This window comes from Hydra viridissima, unplaced genomic scaffold, assembly GCF_058129835.1.
Source record: "Hydra viridissima isolate aposymbiotic clone 2 unplaced genomic scaffold, HvirCarnegie_v1 scaffold_12, whole genome shotgun sequence".
Lineage (NCBI taxonomy): Eukaryota > Metazoa > Cnidaria > Hydrozoa > Anthoathecata > Hydridae > Hydra > Hydra viridissima.
In genome coordinates, this window is record NW_028324311.1 from 10850331 (window position 1) to 10866046 (window position 15716).

Genomic DNA, 15716 nt, shown 5'->3' on the forward strand with positions numbered 1-15716 from the left:
CGTTAAATGCACACAACCAAATAAATTTATTAAAAATAACTGACCATTACTATATATGGCACTAATCTGACCGTTTTTATATATATGTCCTCTGTTTCAATAGCTTTTAGTAAACGGTAATTTACTACCATTTACTAAAAATTCCTTTTGTTACTCGAAATTTAATTCTCTTAAATATTTTGACACTAATAAAGGACCTCCCTTCCCCATTTTTGCCTTAATGGTGGTCAGGAGAATAGTTATTTTTATTAAGAGTAGTCAAGTTTTTGATGAAGACCTTTACCAGAATAATGAAATGTAAAACAATGATTTACGTGTATAAGAATTTTTTCTTTTTAATATTTATTAGAATTTAACATATATAAAAATTTTTTCTTTCCTCAAAAGTGTTGCAAATGCAAACTAAGCTAATTAATTAGTTAAAAATCTTATAAAATTTAAGTAACTCAATATTTGAAAAATGCGCTAAACTACAATATTAACCACCCATTTAAAAAGATTCCCTAAATTACATACAGCAAATTATCAGGCTTAAAACAAAGAAAACTTTAAAAAAATTGACCTAATTGCATACATTTATATCATTTTAACTGACCAAAATTTACAATAAAAGGTAATCAGGTTTCTTTTTATAAATCGTATAAATGCTCAATCGTAAATCCTAAAGAAAAAAAAAATGGAATTATGATACTATAATTACAACAACAAAAAAAAAAAACAAAAATAAAACACCACATAAAAACTTAAAATCGATTTACCTATTTATAGTAACCCATTTTGACATGGCAGTTAATATAAACATTTATCGAAATGTAACAATAAAATCTGTTTCGAAGTACAAAAGCATTAACAATACTATATATATATATATATATATATATATATATATATATATATATATATATATATATATATATATATATATATATATATATATATATATAAAACCAATTTAAGATATAAATTGCATTTTTAGAATAATGTTGTCTTGGCTTTCAGTAAATAAATAAAAGCAGTAAGTACCAATAATGAAACAACCTATTATTCATTTTTTACAATAGTCACCAACATGAAGGTGTCTATTGTTAAAAATGAATACCAACACAAAACATCACAACAATAACACATAACAATAGAATATTTACATCCTTGATCCTAAGATCCAGTGAAGATAGCAAACCAAATTAAAATATGAAAGGCAAAATTAGAAAACCAATTTAAAGTTAACTATATCTATCTTTTTACTAAACATATAAATACATAAAAGTATATTTGTTTTTATGTTCAATATTAGTTATTCAATTACTTCAAATTTAGGACATGAAAACACCCTAGATTTAAAGATCAAGGTTACATACTCTCATACACATTACGCTAAACATTAACAGACATTATTATATATTTTTTTTGGAGAATAATTAAAAAAAGCTAGACAACACAACCTAGCTCCAAAGCAGGTTGACAACACAACAAAGGCTAGACAACACAACCTAGCTCCAAAGCAACTCCGCCTGGCACTAAATGCTGCCAAGTCACAACTCTGCTATAAGTACATCGCTTGGCTGGCAAGGTTATCAATCTTGCTCAACATAATGCCAAATCACACCACTTTGAAAACATGGAAACAACATAATTTAAACATATATACAACTATAAACAAATATGGTTTTATATAACACATTTGATTAATAATCTTTTCAATTTGATGAAGAGTAGCTTGTTCAGCTATTAGAAGTGGGACTGAGTGGTGAATGAAATCTTCCATCATAAAAAATTTGTATGTATTCCAGAGATGTAAAGGATTGTCAGTTTCACAAAAGGTCAAAATAATTGAAAACAACTGTCTAATTTTCTTTGGCATATGTGTTAAAACCGCCTCAGAAAGAGTATTCTGCCATTCAGTGTCATCTTGCAATGTTGCAAGATGACACTGAATGGCAGAATACTCTTTCTGAGGCGGTTTTAACAGCATGTGTTTTGAAGCATGTGTTTTGAAAGGCCTGTTCAGGCCTTTCAAAACACATGCTTCACGAAACGTTTCAAGGACAATGCCATTAACAGTATGCACATCCTCCCAAGATGTTGCTTGTTTTGCTTGTAAAAGTAACAGTCTAAGAAAAAACAATTCTCCAGTTAGATTAACTTTATACATTCTTACTATCACCTTATTACCACCCCTTTATATAACCTTCCATTTACAATGTTTATCATCAAATATAAAGTGATAAGGAATGTCTACATAAGAATAGCAATATGCTCTTTCATTTTCAGTATTTAACTTAAACCATGCCATTAGGTGCATATCATGCTGAGCTGCACGATCTAAAGCCATATGTTCTGCTCCTTCTCTAAAATACAATAATTGATTTTCAGGTAGATGTTTACCAAGTCACAGCACTTTAAAAACACGGAAAGAACATAATATAAACATATGTACAAACTATAAGCACAATAAATGTGTTTAAATGTGTATATAAGGTTAAATATATACTAAAATAAATAAATACCTTATATACATATTTAAACACATTTTTAAAACAATTATGTAACACATATTAACACATACACAAACAGTAAAAAAACACTTTACATTATTATAAAAACACATTGATAAAACAACTATAAAGCACTTATTCACACACATACATATCAAAAAAGCATATATGCAAACAATAAACGTGTGCAAACAAAAATTCTAAAAATGGCGCAAGAAAATTTAAAAAGATACAAAATATATATTTACAAACAATTCTCTTTACCTTCTTTTTTTTCTCATAAGAACTGTAATCTTCATAACAACATTTAACCTTTTCATTCAATAACATGTGACATGCATTGTCAGTGTTGGCACAAAATTTTAATTTATTTTTCTAAATTTTCTAGAAAAGAACAAAAATAGTTAATAGCATCACAGAAATTTCAAAGTAGTAATAACCATTTTATGAAAATAGCATTAGTATAACTTTAAATAACATCCATACCTCTATTTTCCTTCTAAAAAATAAAATACTATAAATTAAGTAACAGACCGACCATAAACCGTATTACGGGTTGCTTTTTGCTAGTAAAAATAAAACTGCTAAAAGAAAAACTAAAACAAACAAAATATAAACGATTTAAAAAATTAAAATCCTGGCGCTACTGCAGTTTCTCCCCCCCCCCCCCCCTTTTTTTATTTTTGATTATGATAGAGAATTTTATGCTGATTCAGAAAAATATAAAAACATGGACCTGAAAATCAACGGAAAGTGCTCTATTTCGAAGTCAAAGTTGAAAAAAATCCCACTAAAAACCCTAATATTCGCCATTTTGAGAATATTAAGTTAATGATTTTTTAGCTGACAAAAGCAATACATTTATAGCATGGTTTTTACATTAAAAAAAGTCGTTAAAGTATGTTTATCTCGCGCAATTTTCGTGGCAATGAAAATAGCCGTTTTTTGATTTATTAGAGAATAAACTATATTGCAAGTAATGTACTTTTGTAATGAATTTTAAAAAAGAATTCAGCAGTTTTGTTTCCTAACAGAAGAACTTTTGAAACTTAGTTCATAGTTGTTTTATCACATGTAAAATTTAGAAAATGTCATCTTTAAACCGTTTTTTTTAATAAAAAAAACCAGCGTACAATACAATAATAATTATTCATCAGTTTGTCTACATTCCCACACTCTACGTTCAACTTTTATTTGAAATCTTCCATTAATTTCATTTCGTTTATTACACTTTCGTTACAACACTTTAAAATAGTAATGCGAAAGCTGATGGAAACCAGGTCTTTTTATTGCGCAATGTAACGGTAATTAACTTTCGTTAAAAATGAAAGCGTTTTGAAAAAAAATGGCGAATATTAGGGTTTTTAGTGGGATTTTTTTCAACTTTGACTTCGAAATAGAGCACTTTCCGTTGATTTTCAGGTCCATGTTTTTATATTTTTCTGAATCAGCATAAAATTCTCTATCATAATCAAAAATAAAAAAAGGGGGGGGGGGGAGAAACTGCAGTAGCGCCAAAATCCTTTCTACTTTTTCTAATAAAAATTTAAATCCTTTCTACTTTATCTAAAAAAATTGTATATATAACTATTTTTTATATAAATACTTCAACTATAATATGATCTTAACAACGATTATTTATCCTAATATGATTCTTTATGTAATAATATCTAAACTAATAATTAGATTCCAAAAGGAAAAAAGTTTTAACTCGCTCAAGAGATCTTTCTCCAATGGCCGCGTGCATTGAGATAACGCGCTATTTCAAAGCCTAGTAACTAACGACGTTAAACATTAAACATTAAGCATTTCTGTGCTAATTATATTAAGATGATCTTTTAATAATCTACCTTCATTAATCATTTCAACATAATCATTTTACTTTTTTTTAAACCAACCATTGTTTTTGCTTTTAGTTTTTTCTTTTCACCATTCTCAAAGTCAATGGACCGTTCCCTCTATAGAAAAAAACCGCAATGCATTTTGGTCTTTGTATTCACCGAAAATAAACAAATCTGTGTTAATGCTTTTTAAAATAAACAGTCAAGTAATTTAATTTAAAAAGACTTTTCAAAATGATTTCAAATGATACAATATCTTGTGATAAACTAATAACTCATTCTATTAAAGAAGATATTACTGTTGAGTCAACAACAACAACAAAATACCGCGGTGGCATAACTTGTTGTGTTCCATTATGCAACAATAATTCGCTCAAAAACAAAAACTTATCGTTTTACATCATCCCAAAGGAAAGTAATTTGAGAAAAAAATGGCTATCTTTAATTAGTAGGAAAAACTTTGTTCCTTCTACTTCTCATCGGGTTTGTTCAGTTCACTTTATAGGAGGAAAAAAGACTTATATGAACAACTGTCCATCTTTACTGTCAAAACAAGTTAAAGACAACATAAAAAAACCAAGAATCACAGTAAATAGTTCTATTGGATATAAAAGAAAAATAGACGAAATTGAAAACGAAAAAAATCTGAGTCTGAAAAGTTAAAAAAAGAAATTATTATCCTAAAGGACAAACTGAACATTATAAAAACTAAAAAGAAAGAAATGAAAAATATTATTATGAACCAAAATCACACTATCAATCAATTAAAATTTACAGTTGACAGATTTAAACATAATCAAGCCCACTTTAAATTTTATACTGGCTTTGAATCATACAATCTATTTAAAGTTTTACTAGAATATTTAGAACCTGCTGCAAGCAAACTTATATATTGGGGGTCAAATACAAACATTGAAAAAACAACAGACTTTAATTACAATAAAAAGGGAAGAGAACGCATAATGAGTTCAGAGTCTGAATTGTTTTTAGTTTTAACAAGATTTCGACTTGGCCTTTTGGTTGAAGACATGGCACTGCGCTTTGACATATCCTCAAGTCATGTTAGTAGAATCATAGTGACATGGACTGATTTTTTGCATTCTCAAATGCGTATGCTACCAATTTGGGCAACAAAACAAACTGTAAAAGAAACAATGCCAAAATGTTTTAAAGAAAAATATGAATCAACAAGGGTAATCTTAGACTGCACTGAACTGTTTATCGAAATGCCTACATCTTTTCGAAGCCAATCTGCAACTTTTTCTAATTATAAACATAAAAATACAGCAAAAGGATTAATTGGAATAGCACCAAATGGAGCCATAACTTTTGTTTCTGATTTATACTGTGGTCGTTTTTCGGACAAACAAATTACTAAAGATTGTGGAATATACAACCTGCTTGAACCAGGAGACAGTGTAATGGCAGATAGAGGTTTTGATATTGCTGATGATTTACCGGAAAACGTTTCATTAAATATACCACCATTTCTAAATGGAAAAGCTCAACTCAGTCTAGAAGATGAGAATGAAACTAGAAAAATTGCTGCTGTTCGTATTCATGTAGAAAGAGCAATACAGCGAATAAAAAATTATCACATTTTACAAACACCATTTAAATTGTCTACGGCACCAGAAATTAATAAAACTTGGATAATTTGTTGTTATTTAGCAAACTTTTTGCCACAACTTGTTTCAGATAAATAAAATGTTTGTAAAAAATATAAAAACAATTAATCTAAACTGCAAATATATTTTCTTGCATAAACTCAAAGTAAAATTTAGTTAATTTTGGTAAAGTAGTTTTTTCCCATTGCTCTTTAAGAAATTTAATACTCTCGATAAAAACATCTTTTTCAGTATAAACTATAAAATCTAGTTCTGTGACCTCTAATAATGCCATAACACCTTGACATTGATAAAAATAAACATGATTTTGTTTAAGCATTGTTTTACCATCAACAACAGAAAGAAAAAATGTTTTATCTAGGCAAGCTTCAGCTATAGTTAAATCTTTTTTTGAATAAGGACATTTGATTTCAACAGCCCTTATTTTTTCATTTACAAATACAATTCCATCAGGGCTTGTACCAAGCCAAGGCCATTTTGGGTTTATGATAAATCCACATCTCGTTACTGATACATTTTTTATATTTTCATACTTTTTTATTGCGGTGTTTTCATTTATTTTACCCCAATTACAAGCTTTGTTGCAAGAGCTTTTTTTATTGTTTTTCAAAATTCTATTCAAAATAGAGGCAGGAAATATACTTTTTTGTCTATTAATAACAAAACCAAAGTTTGAAGATGTCAAGCGTTTTTTTCTTTCTTCAAGCCATAAACTTGTAGATTGTGATAAAGTAGCTCTTTCCAAAGTCTTTATTTTCTCTTTTGATAGAACTAAATATTTTGTAATAAACTTTAATTGAGTTTCATCAAATTCAAATGAATCACTGAATTCTACTTCAAATCCATTAATTATGGTATCAACAAGATTAAACATAACATCAGAATTTAAATCGAGTTCTTTTACATTTAGCTGATATTCAGATATTGATGTTTCATAGTAGGACGTGGAATGATAATTGTTTCCTTTTAAAAGATTTGCAAATGCTATTCCTTCTCCTAGATTATATAAACTATCAGACAGTTTTTTAATTTTTTCATCACTTGGATTATGTGCAAAAATTGGGGTTGCACAAAAGTTTCTATTTCCTGATACAAAAGGACGCTTTCGTGAGTTGTTTAGATCCTTTTCTAAATCACTCTTTTCAAAGGAAACTTTAGAAAGTTTAATTGGTTCTGAATTTCTTCCTTCAGCAGGAACATGCCATTGTTGTAACACTTCTGTGCATGTTTTATCGAATGGTACAGAGTTTAAATTTAATTGCTTATATTCATTTAACTGAAATAATACTGCCGCAACATGCTTGCAGCATCCTCCCATACCAGCTTTACAATTACATTTAGCATACAAAATATCTCCTTCTTTTTGACAAAAATGTACATAAATAAGGTACTGATTTTTTTTCATTGAAGCTGAAACATTAGCTCTAACAAGAAAAGAATTTATTTCAATCTTGACATTAGGTTTTACAACTAAATTTTTAACGAAGCTCTCCTTAAATAGCTGATACCCAGAGATTTTATGCTTTGAAGCACCTCTAGCTCCGAAATCAGTCGAACTATCGTCTATAATTAAATATTTGTGTATTTTTTCTTGGCTTATATTAGGTAGTAAGGAAAGACATCTTGACCAAGTGCTTATTTGTTCTTGTACAACTTCTTCAGCATCTATTTGATTAAACTGACTAGATATTTCTCGAAATACTGGTTGAGAAATACTATTTGAATCATTTTCCAAACTAGTTTCATGGCTATTAACTTTGTTTATTGCTGACATGATAATATGTTTTGATAATTTGTTTATTTTCGGTGAATACAAAGACCAAAATGCACCGCGGTTTTTTTCTATAGAGGGAACGGTCCATTCTATTATCATCGAAATAATTGTGTTCACAGTGGCGTACCTAGGGTAAATAGCGCCTGGGGCAAACACCGATCTCGCGCCCCTCTTCCCCCACATAAAGTGCTTAATTACAATTTTTTAATAAATGATGAGACAAACTTTATTTTATATAATATATTTATTTTATATGATATATTATTTCTTAATTTATTTTATATAATTCTCGCTTATTGTATCGCAACCAAGCCTCTTTTGCGCCCCTTTCAGGCTGGCGCCCATGGCACGTGCCCTGCCTGCCCTACCCTAGATACGCCACTGTGTGTTCATGTGTTCTATTCTTAATAAGTTTGTCAAAATGTGATAGTGTTAACGGCAATTAAAATAAATCGAAATGTATAAGTGGTGCGTTAATTTTGTGGTTAAGTGTAGTACATAAAAGCATGATGTGCATAATGATATTGACACCATAACTTTCTAGTCTTCACCTGATCTCAACCCAATAGAAAACATTTAGAGTTGAATCGAAACAACTTCTATGTAAACTTAAATAAAATACATAACCTACTGGTAATACAACCTCTGACATGGATAAATGAAAAATTGTATTTCTAGCTGTATTTCTTCCTTTTCCATTCCTTTTTTAAATTTAAGATTTAAACCACTCATTTTTAGATTTAAACAACTCATCTTATGGTGCAACTCTTTCAATTTAAGGTTAAGCTTGAGGGCAATTATATTTTAAATTTAAAAAGAGATTAAACAAAATAAAAATAGAAATTCTTTAAATTAATGTAAATAATCTCAATACACGGACCAAAAATTCACATTCACGTGAAGATAAAAAAATATTCACATATTCACGTGAAGATCAAAAAAAATTAAAGAGCATTTTAAAGATGAGATATTTACAATACTTAAAAAAGTGAAAAAAAAAACTTTGAACAAAAACTTTTATCATAAATCGAATAAGCTATTTTTAAGTATAAAGGTTTTTAGTTAAGATTAAAAAAGATATCTAAGATATAAAATAAGATAGCGATCAATTAGTAAACAATAAAAATATAAAATTTGTTAAAAATTTTTGTTATATTTTTTTATCTAACTCTTTACACTCCATTTAGCGTCATTACTTTGTAAAAGGAGAGAAGGGTGGGGTAGGGAAGAGGGGGATAAGAAAGGGTGGGGTAGGGAAGAGTGGGATAAGGAAGGGGAGGGGAGGGGAGGGAGAGGATGGGGAGAATGACGACATTTGTAATAATGAACTTAATTTCCGCATCCAATCAGTATCATTTCACCATCCAATCAACTTCATTATTCTGGTCAAACCTAAAAAAAAATATAAACAAAATGTATTTTAATAAGTAAGCATTAAAATCAGAAGGAAAAAGTCTGTTTCAGTATTAAAAGTTGAAATTTGAGATTTGGGTCGGGGATTTGGAGATAAGGTTAGATTAACGGAATAGTGTAAAGTTAAAATAAATTTTTCGGGAGAAAATATTTTTTCCAAATAAGTAATTTCTTTAAATGTAAAAAGCATTTTTTTAAAAACTCTTTCCCCCCTGAGAAACATTCCTGTAACCCCTTGAACCATACAACAAGAGCGACTTTTTTTTTAAAGATTCTGATCAATTCTATCGGCTGGTAGAAAAATAAGTAACTGATAGTCTGTCGTAACATTTAATGATAAGTCTAAACAAATCAACATTTCATAATTCGACCCAATAAGCATTATTAAGATGCTTGATTGCGTAGAGTTGTGCTGCAGGATTAGAAATTTTTTCAATAAAAATCATAAAATAACATAAAAAAAGTACAAAAAAATTATTACCTGTAAAAATATCAAAACTATTTTCAGAAAACTTCATTTGATTCTGCAAAAATATTTTCGAGTTTTTCGCTTTCTCGTACAAATCTTTAAGTACACATTCAATAATCACAGTACATTCCGAAAACCTGTCAAGTAACAGGTCCACACAGTTTGTATCCTTTTTCTTTAATTCATCTCTAAGCTCTTTCCTGCATGCCTCCAAGTTATATTGTTTAAAAAGCAAGGATCCAATCACAGAGGAAATATAATTTACTGATGCTGATAGCTTATCATTGAAACACGAACCTAAAAACAAAAATCTTTTTAAACTTAAATGGAAATTTCTAATTAACTAAGTCTTATTACTATTTATGCCATTTAAACATTTTATCAACGGTAACTTTAAAAAATTTTAATGAAAAATACGTAATACGTAGAACCTTTAAACATTGTTTCGATATCATATTTCGATAGATCAAGTTTTGAGAATAAAGTAACATTAAGCGAACAACGGCAAACCCCTGAAAAACATAACCAGATTTAAAAAAAAAAAAATTAGAAGATAAAACACAAAAAAAAAAAAAAAAAAAAAAAACTAATGTCATTTAACCTAATTTAGAGGTCCTTGAACCACGTGATATGGTTAGATTTGATGTAGTTAAATTATAACCCGTTGGTTCAGTCGTTTGAAAGAATTTTCTGGTAAAGACATTTGAAAATGGGGAACTTTTATTTTGAAAACGGATTGAAGTTGTCCGGACCTTATTAAAAAAAGGGTGGAATATTTTTCTAGGAGGCTCTAAACCACTACTAAATAAAGGACGAACAGTATTAGATATGTTATCAATATACTTGCTCGTTGATTCAATAATAGGAGAAGCAGATGATATGGTGGCATTATGTTGATGCTCAGGAAAACTTTGCGTACTAGATGCAGCTTTTATAGAGAAAAAGCTTGGTGGAGACTTCCTAAAAGGAAAAACATTAACACCATTCGAAAGCGTTGTAGTTGAAAAAAAATAAGAGGGAAGATTCGTATATGATTCCCTTATCTCGGTATTTTTTAAAGAACCCTTGGTTTCAAATATGGGCGTAGCAGCATTGCTCAACTCTTTTGTCGTTGCCGCAGTCGATTCGGCAGCTTCAGTCGTCGGTTCAACGTTTTGGGTGTGGGATCCTGCTGTGGACTTTATTGGTGGTTCAGCGCTCAGAGCATTCCTTTCAGGCGTTGAGCGACTTGCCGATGCCCTCGTGCTGACCGCTGTTTCGAATGGAGCTGTGGATTCGGTCGTTGATGCAAGCAACGGCGTGGATGCGTTGTTTAACTCTGGCGTCGTTGTGCCAGGCGATTCAGAGGCCTCGCTGGTTGGCTCCACTGGTTCGCTGAATGACTCTGTCGATGAAGCGCTCAGAGGTTCAGCAGAGGTTGCGCCCGTTTGTGCCGTTGTTGAGATTTTCGATTCACTTGAGATCACTGTGGATTCGGACGGGGCTGTGAGTCCTTCTGTAGATTGCTTAGAAACAGCCTCGGTCCCATGACTTGAAACTGTTGTTTCTGCACCAGCATTTGTAGCAGTGCCCGGCGTTTGTTCAGAAGCCGGCGATTCGGTGTCAGTGATCGCGCTGGATGTTGCCAGGGTAATGGGGCTGTTCGTGCAGAATGCTGCCAGCATACTTTGCAAAAGGTCATCGTTAAGCAGCTGGCTGAAGCTGTGTGCTTTCACAATGCGGCTGGTGTCATTTGTCAAGACAAGCAAAGCTTTCTCCTCAGCATTGTTTCCAACAGCAATTGCAAATATCTTGATACCGGAATCGCGGGCGGCTTTAGCCGCAAATGCTAAGTCTTGTGGGCCATCCAGTGGATTGGCAGAGTTTCCAATGTTTGCCACTCCGTCTGTAAATATTAACATCAGCTGTACGGCATCCGGCCGACTTCCACAACCTCTTTTTTGCAATATGTCCGTTCCTTTTTTAACTCCGTCTTCAATGTTGGTAAACTTTCCGCTTTGAACAAGCTCGTCAACAGCCTTGTTAAACGACGCAGCGTCTTGGTATTCGTCGCAGTGTATTGACTCAGAGGCCTTGTCCGAGAACAGCACAACTGAGCCTCTGTTTCCGACATCGGATATGCCGAACGTTTTGGCAAGGTCTTGAACAAACTTTTTTTCTGTATTAAAAGTAGAAGGAGCGATAGAATCGGAAGCGTCTAAAACAAATGAAACTTCTATTTTGCAGCTGGTGGGTGTTACTCTGCTCGTGTGGCTGACAGGCTCCGTTGACGGAACAGTAGACGTTGACACGGCGCCCAACGGTTCTGTCGTTTCTGCACCAGTTCTGCCAGTGGTTTCTGCTGTGGGTTCAACTGATTGGCTAAACACTTCTGCTGTGGAGGTATTTAAAGTCTCAGTTGCCGCAGTGACACTTTCAGAGGTGGCGAGACTTGGTGGTCGACTGGTGCTGCCCGTTCCTTCAGATTGACGCGTGGCTTCGGTAGTTGACTCGAAAGGCGGCGTAGTAGCATTGCTCAACTCTTTTGTCGTTGCCGCAGTCGATTCGGCAGCTTCAGTCGTCGGTTCAACGTTTTGGGTGTGGGATCCTGCTGTGGACTTTATTGGTGGTTCAGCGCTCAGAGCATTCCTTTCAGGCGTTGAGCGACTTGCCGATGCCCTCGTGCTGACCGCTGTTTCGAATGGAGCTGTGGATTCGGTCGTTGATGCAAGCAACGGCGTGGATGCGTTGTTTAACTCTGGCGTCGTTGTGCCAGGCGATTCAGAGGCCTCGCTGGTTGGCTCCACTGGTTCGCTGAATGACTCTGTCGATGAAGCGCTCAGAGGTTCAGCAGAGGTTGCGCCCGTTTGTGCCGTTGTTGAGATTTTCGATTCACTTGAGATCACTGTGGATTCGGACGGGGCTGTGAGTCCTTCTGTAGATTGCTTAGAAACAGCCTCGGTCCCATGACTTGAAACTGTTGTTTCTGCACCAGCATTTGTAGCAGTGCCCGGCGTTTGTTCAGAAGCCGGCGATTCGGTGTCAGTGATCGCGCTGGATGTTGCCAGGGTAATGGGGCTGTTCGTGCAGAATGCTGCCAGCATACTTTGCAAAAGGTCATCGTTAAGCAGCTGGCTGAAGCTGTGTGCTTTCACAATGCGGCTGGTGTCATTTGTCAAGACAAGCAAAGCTTTCTCCTCAGCATTGTTTCCAACAGCAATTGCAAATATCTTGATACCGGAATCGCGGGCGGCTTTAGCCGCAAATGCTAAGTCTTGTGGGCCATCCAGTGGATTGGCAGAGTTTCCAATGTTTGCCACTCCGTCTGTAAATATTAACATCAGCTGTACGGCATCCGGCCGACTTCCACAACCTCTTTTTTGCAATATGTCCGTTCCTTTTTTAACTCCGTCTTCAATGTTGGTAAACTTTCCGCTTTGAACAAGCTCGTCAACAGCCTTGTTAAACGACGCAGCGTCTTGGTATTCGTCGCAGTGTATTGACTCAGAGGCCTTGTCCGAGAACAGCACAACTGAGCCTCTGTTTCCGACATCGGATATGCCGAACGTTTTGGCAAGGTCTTGAACAAACTTTTTTTCTGTATTAAAAGTAGAAGGAGCGATAGAATCGGAAGCGTCTAAAACAAATGAAACTTCTATTTTGCAGCTGGTGGGTGTTACTCTGCTCGTGTGGCTGACAGGCTCCGTTGACGGAACAGTAGACGTTGACACGGCGCCCAACGGTTCTGTCGTTTCTGCACCAGTTCTGCCAGTGGTTTCTGCTGTGGGTTCAACTGATTGGCTAAACACTTCTGCTGTGGAGGTATTTAAAGTCTCAGTTGCCGCAGTGACACTTTCAGAGGTGGCGAGACTTGGTGGTCGACTGGTGCTGCCCGTTCCTTCAGATTGACGCGTGGCTTCGGTAGTTGACTCGAAAGGCGGCGTAGTAGCATTGCTCAACTCTTTTGTCGTTGCCGCAGTCGATTCGGCAGCTTCAGTCGTCGGTTCAACGTTTTGGGTGTGGGATCCTGCTGTGGACTTTATTGGTGGTTCAGCGCTCAGAGCATTCCTTTCAGGCGTTGAGCGACTTGCCGATGCCCTCGTGCTGACCGCTGTTTCGAATGGAGCTGTGGATTCGGTCGTTGATGCAAGCAACGGCGTGGATGCGTTGTTTAACTCTGGCGTCGTTGTGCCAGGCGATTCAGAGGCCTCGCTGGTTGGCTCCACTGGTTCGCTGAATGACTCTGTCGATGAAGCGCTCAGAGGTTCAGCAGAGGTTGCGCCCGTTTGTGCCGTTGTTGAGATTTTCGATTCACTTGAGATCACTGTGGATTCGGACGGGGCTGTGAGTCCTTCTGTAGATTGCTTAGAAACAGCCTCGGTCCCATGACTTGAAACTGTTGTTTCTGCACCAGCATTTGTAGCAGTGCCCGGCGTTTGTTCAGAAGCCGGCGATTCGGTGTCAGTGATCGCGCTGGATGTTGCCAGGGTAATGGGGCTGTTCGTGCAGAATGCTGCCAGCATACTTTGCAAAAGGTCATCGTTAAGCAGCTGGCTGAAGCTGTGTGCTTTCACAATGCGGCTGGTGTCATTTGTCAAGACAAGCAAAGCTTTCTCCTCAGCATTGTTTCCAACAGCAATTGCAAATATCTTGATACCGGAATCGCGGGCGGCTTTAGCCGCAAATGCTAAGTCTTGTGGGCCATCCAGTGGATTGGCAGAGTTTCCAATGTTTGCCACTCCGTCTGTAAATATTAACATCAGCTGTACGGCATCCGGCCGACTTCCACAACCTCTTTTTTGCAATATGTCCGTTCCTTTTTTAACTCCGTCTTCAATGTTGGTAAACTTTCCGCTTTGAACAAGCTCGTCAACAGCCTTGTTAAACGACGCAGCGTCTTGGTATTCGTCGCAGTGTATTGACTCAGAGGCCTTGTCCGAGAACAGCACAACTGAGCCTCTGTTTCCGACATCGGATATGCCGAACGTTTTGGCAAGGTCTTGAACAAACTTTTTTTCTGTATTAAAAGTAGAAGGAGCGATAGAATCGGAAGCGTCTAAAACAAATGAAACTTCTATTTTGCAGCTGGTGGGTGTTACTCTGCTCGTGTGGCTGACAGGCTCCGTTGACGGAACAGTAGACGTTGACACGGCGCCCAACGGTTCTGTCGTTTCTGCACCAGTTCTGCCAGTGGTTTCTGCTGTGGGTTCAACTGATTGGCTAAACACTTCTGCTGTGGAGGTATTTAAAGTCTCAGTTGCCGCAGTGACACTTTCAGAGGTGGCGAGACTTGGTGGTCGACTGGTGCTGCCCGTTCCTTCAGATTGACGCGTGGCTTCGGTAGTTGACTCGAAAGGCGGCGTAGTAGCATTGCTCAACTCTTTTGTCGTTGCCGCAGTCGATTCGGCAGCTTCAGTCGTCGGTTCAACGTTTTGGGTGTGGGATCCTGCTGTGGACTTTATTGGTGGTTCAGCGCTCAGAGCATTCCTTTCAGGCGTTGAGCGACTTGCCGATGCCCTCGTGCTGACCGCTGTTTCGAATGGAACTGTGGATTCGGTCGTTGATGCAAGTAGTTTGATAGATTTTTCCTTTAACTCTTTGTTATTTGTTATATAGTTCAGGTTAAAGCTTTCTGTAGTTTTTTTTTTCAATATAGTCGTATTTTGGTCTGGATTTGCAGCGGTATCTACATGCCATTTATTTTCCTTTTTATGTTGTTTGGTTTTGTTTAATGATTGATTGTATTTTTGATTTATTGTGCTCTGGGTAATGTGTTTGGGGTTTTCGAATTTTTCTAAGATTGTGTTTTCAGACTTTGAGTTGGATTTATATATATGCGATTTTATTGTTGTGTTCATCAGCATTGGCGTTTTTGTATTTTTTAAAGATGCGGTTTTTTTAATCGGATTATATTCAGAGTTTCTTGTGGAATTTTCGGACGCTTTATCTATCGGTTGAGTGATTTTATTTGTTAAGTTATTTAAGATTTTAATACTTAATGTTGGAAGGGATTGAAATGTGGACTTTTTTGTCAAAGTAGGGGGTTCTGTTGAAGCATTTTTTATGTTTATGGTGTTCAATAATTGGGATGTTGAATTAAATATGCAGTTTGGCATA

The 15716-nt window shown here is 35.2% G+C and overlaps 2 protein-coding genes and 1 long non-coding RNA gene across 3 annotated transcripts; 1 reads left to right on the forward strand and 2 right to left on the reverse strand.

The window, feature by feature from the left end:
• Positions 1–2031: 2031 nt before the first annotated feature.
• Positions 2032–3094, reverse strand: LOC149881243 (uncharacterized). Its single transcript, XR_016445707.1, has 3 exons — positions 2982–3094; positions 2760–2879; positions 2032–2348 (listed from the first exon to the last, which is right to left on the reverse strand). It is a non-coding gene; the product is annotated as an uncharacterized LOC149881243 (long non-coding RNA).
• Positions 3095–4570: 1476 nt separating this feature from the next.
• Positions 4571–6042, forward strand: LOC149881244 (uncharacterized). Its single transcript, XM_090067955.1, has 2 exons — positions 4571–4924; positions 5023–6042. The coding sequence occupies exons 1-2, from the start codon at positions 4571–4573 to the stop codon at positions 6040–6042; spliced, it is 1374 nt and encodes a 457-aa protein (XP_089924081.1).
• LOC149881245 (uncharacterized) lies at positions 5053–7738 on the reverse strand. Its single transcript, XM_090069029.1, has 2 exons — positions 5734–7738; positions 5053–5599 (listed from the first exon to the last, which is right to left on the reverse strand). The coding sequence occupies exon 1, from the start codon at positions 7736–7738 to the stop codon at positions 6074–6076; it is 1665 nt and encodes a 554-aa protein (XP_089925155.1). The 3' UTR covers positions 5053–5599; positions 5734–6073.
• Positions 7739–15716: the final 7978 nt, after the last annotated feature.

Coding starts and splice junctions, on each gene's coding strand:
- LOC149881244 (XM_090067955.1), top strand. CDS start 4,571: ATGATTTCAAATGATACAATATCTTGTGATAAACTAATAACTCATTCT. Junction 4,925..5,022: donor TAAAAAAACCAAGAATCACA/GTAAATAGTTCT, acceptor ATTATCCTAAAG/GACAAACTGAACATTATAAA.
- LOC149881245 (XM_090069029.1), bottom strand. CDS start 7,738: ATGTCAGCAATAAACAAAGTTAATAGCCATGAAACTAGTTTGGAAAAT.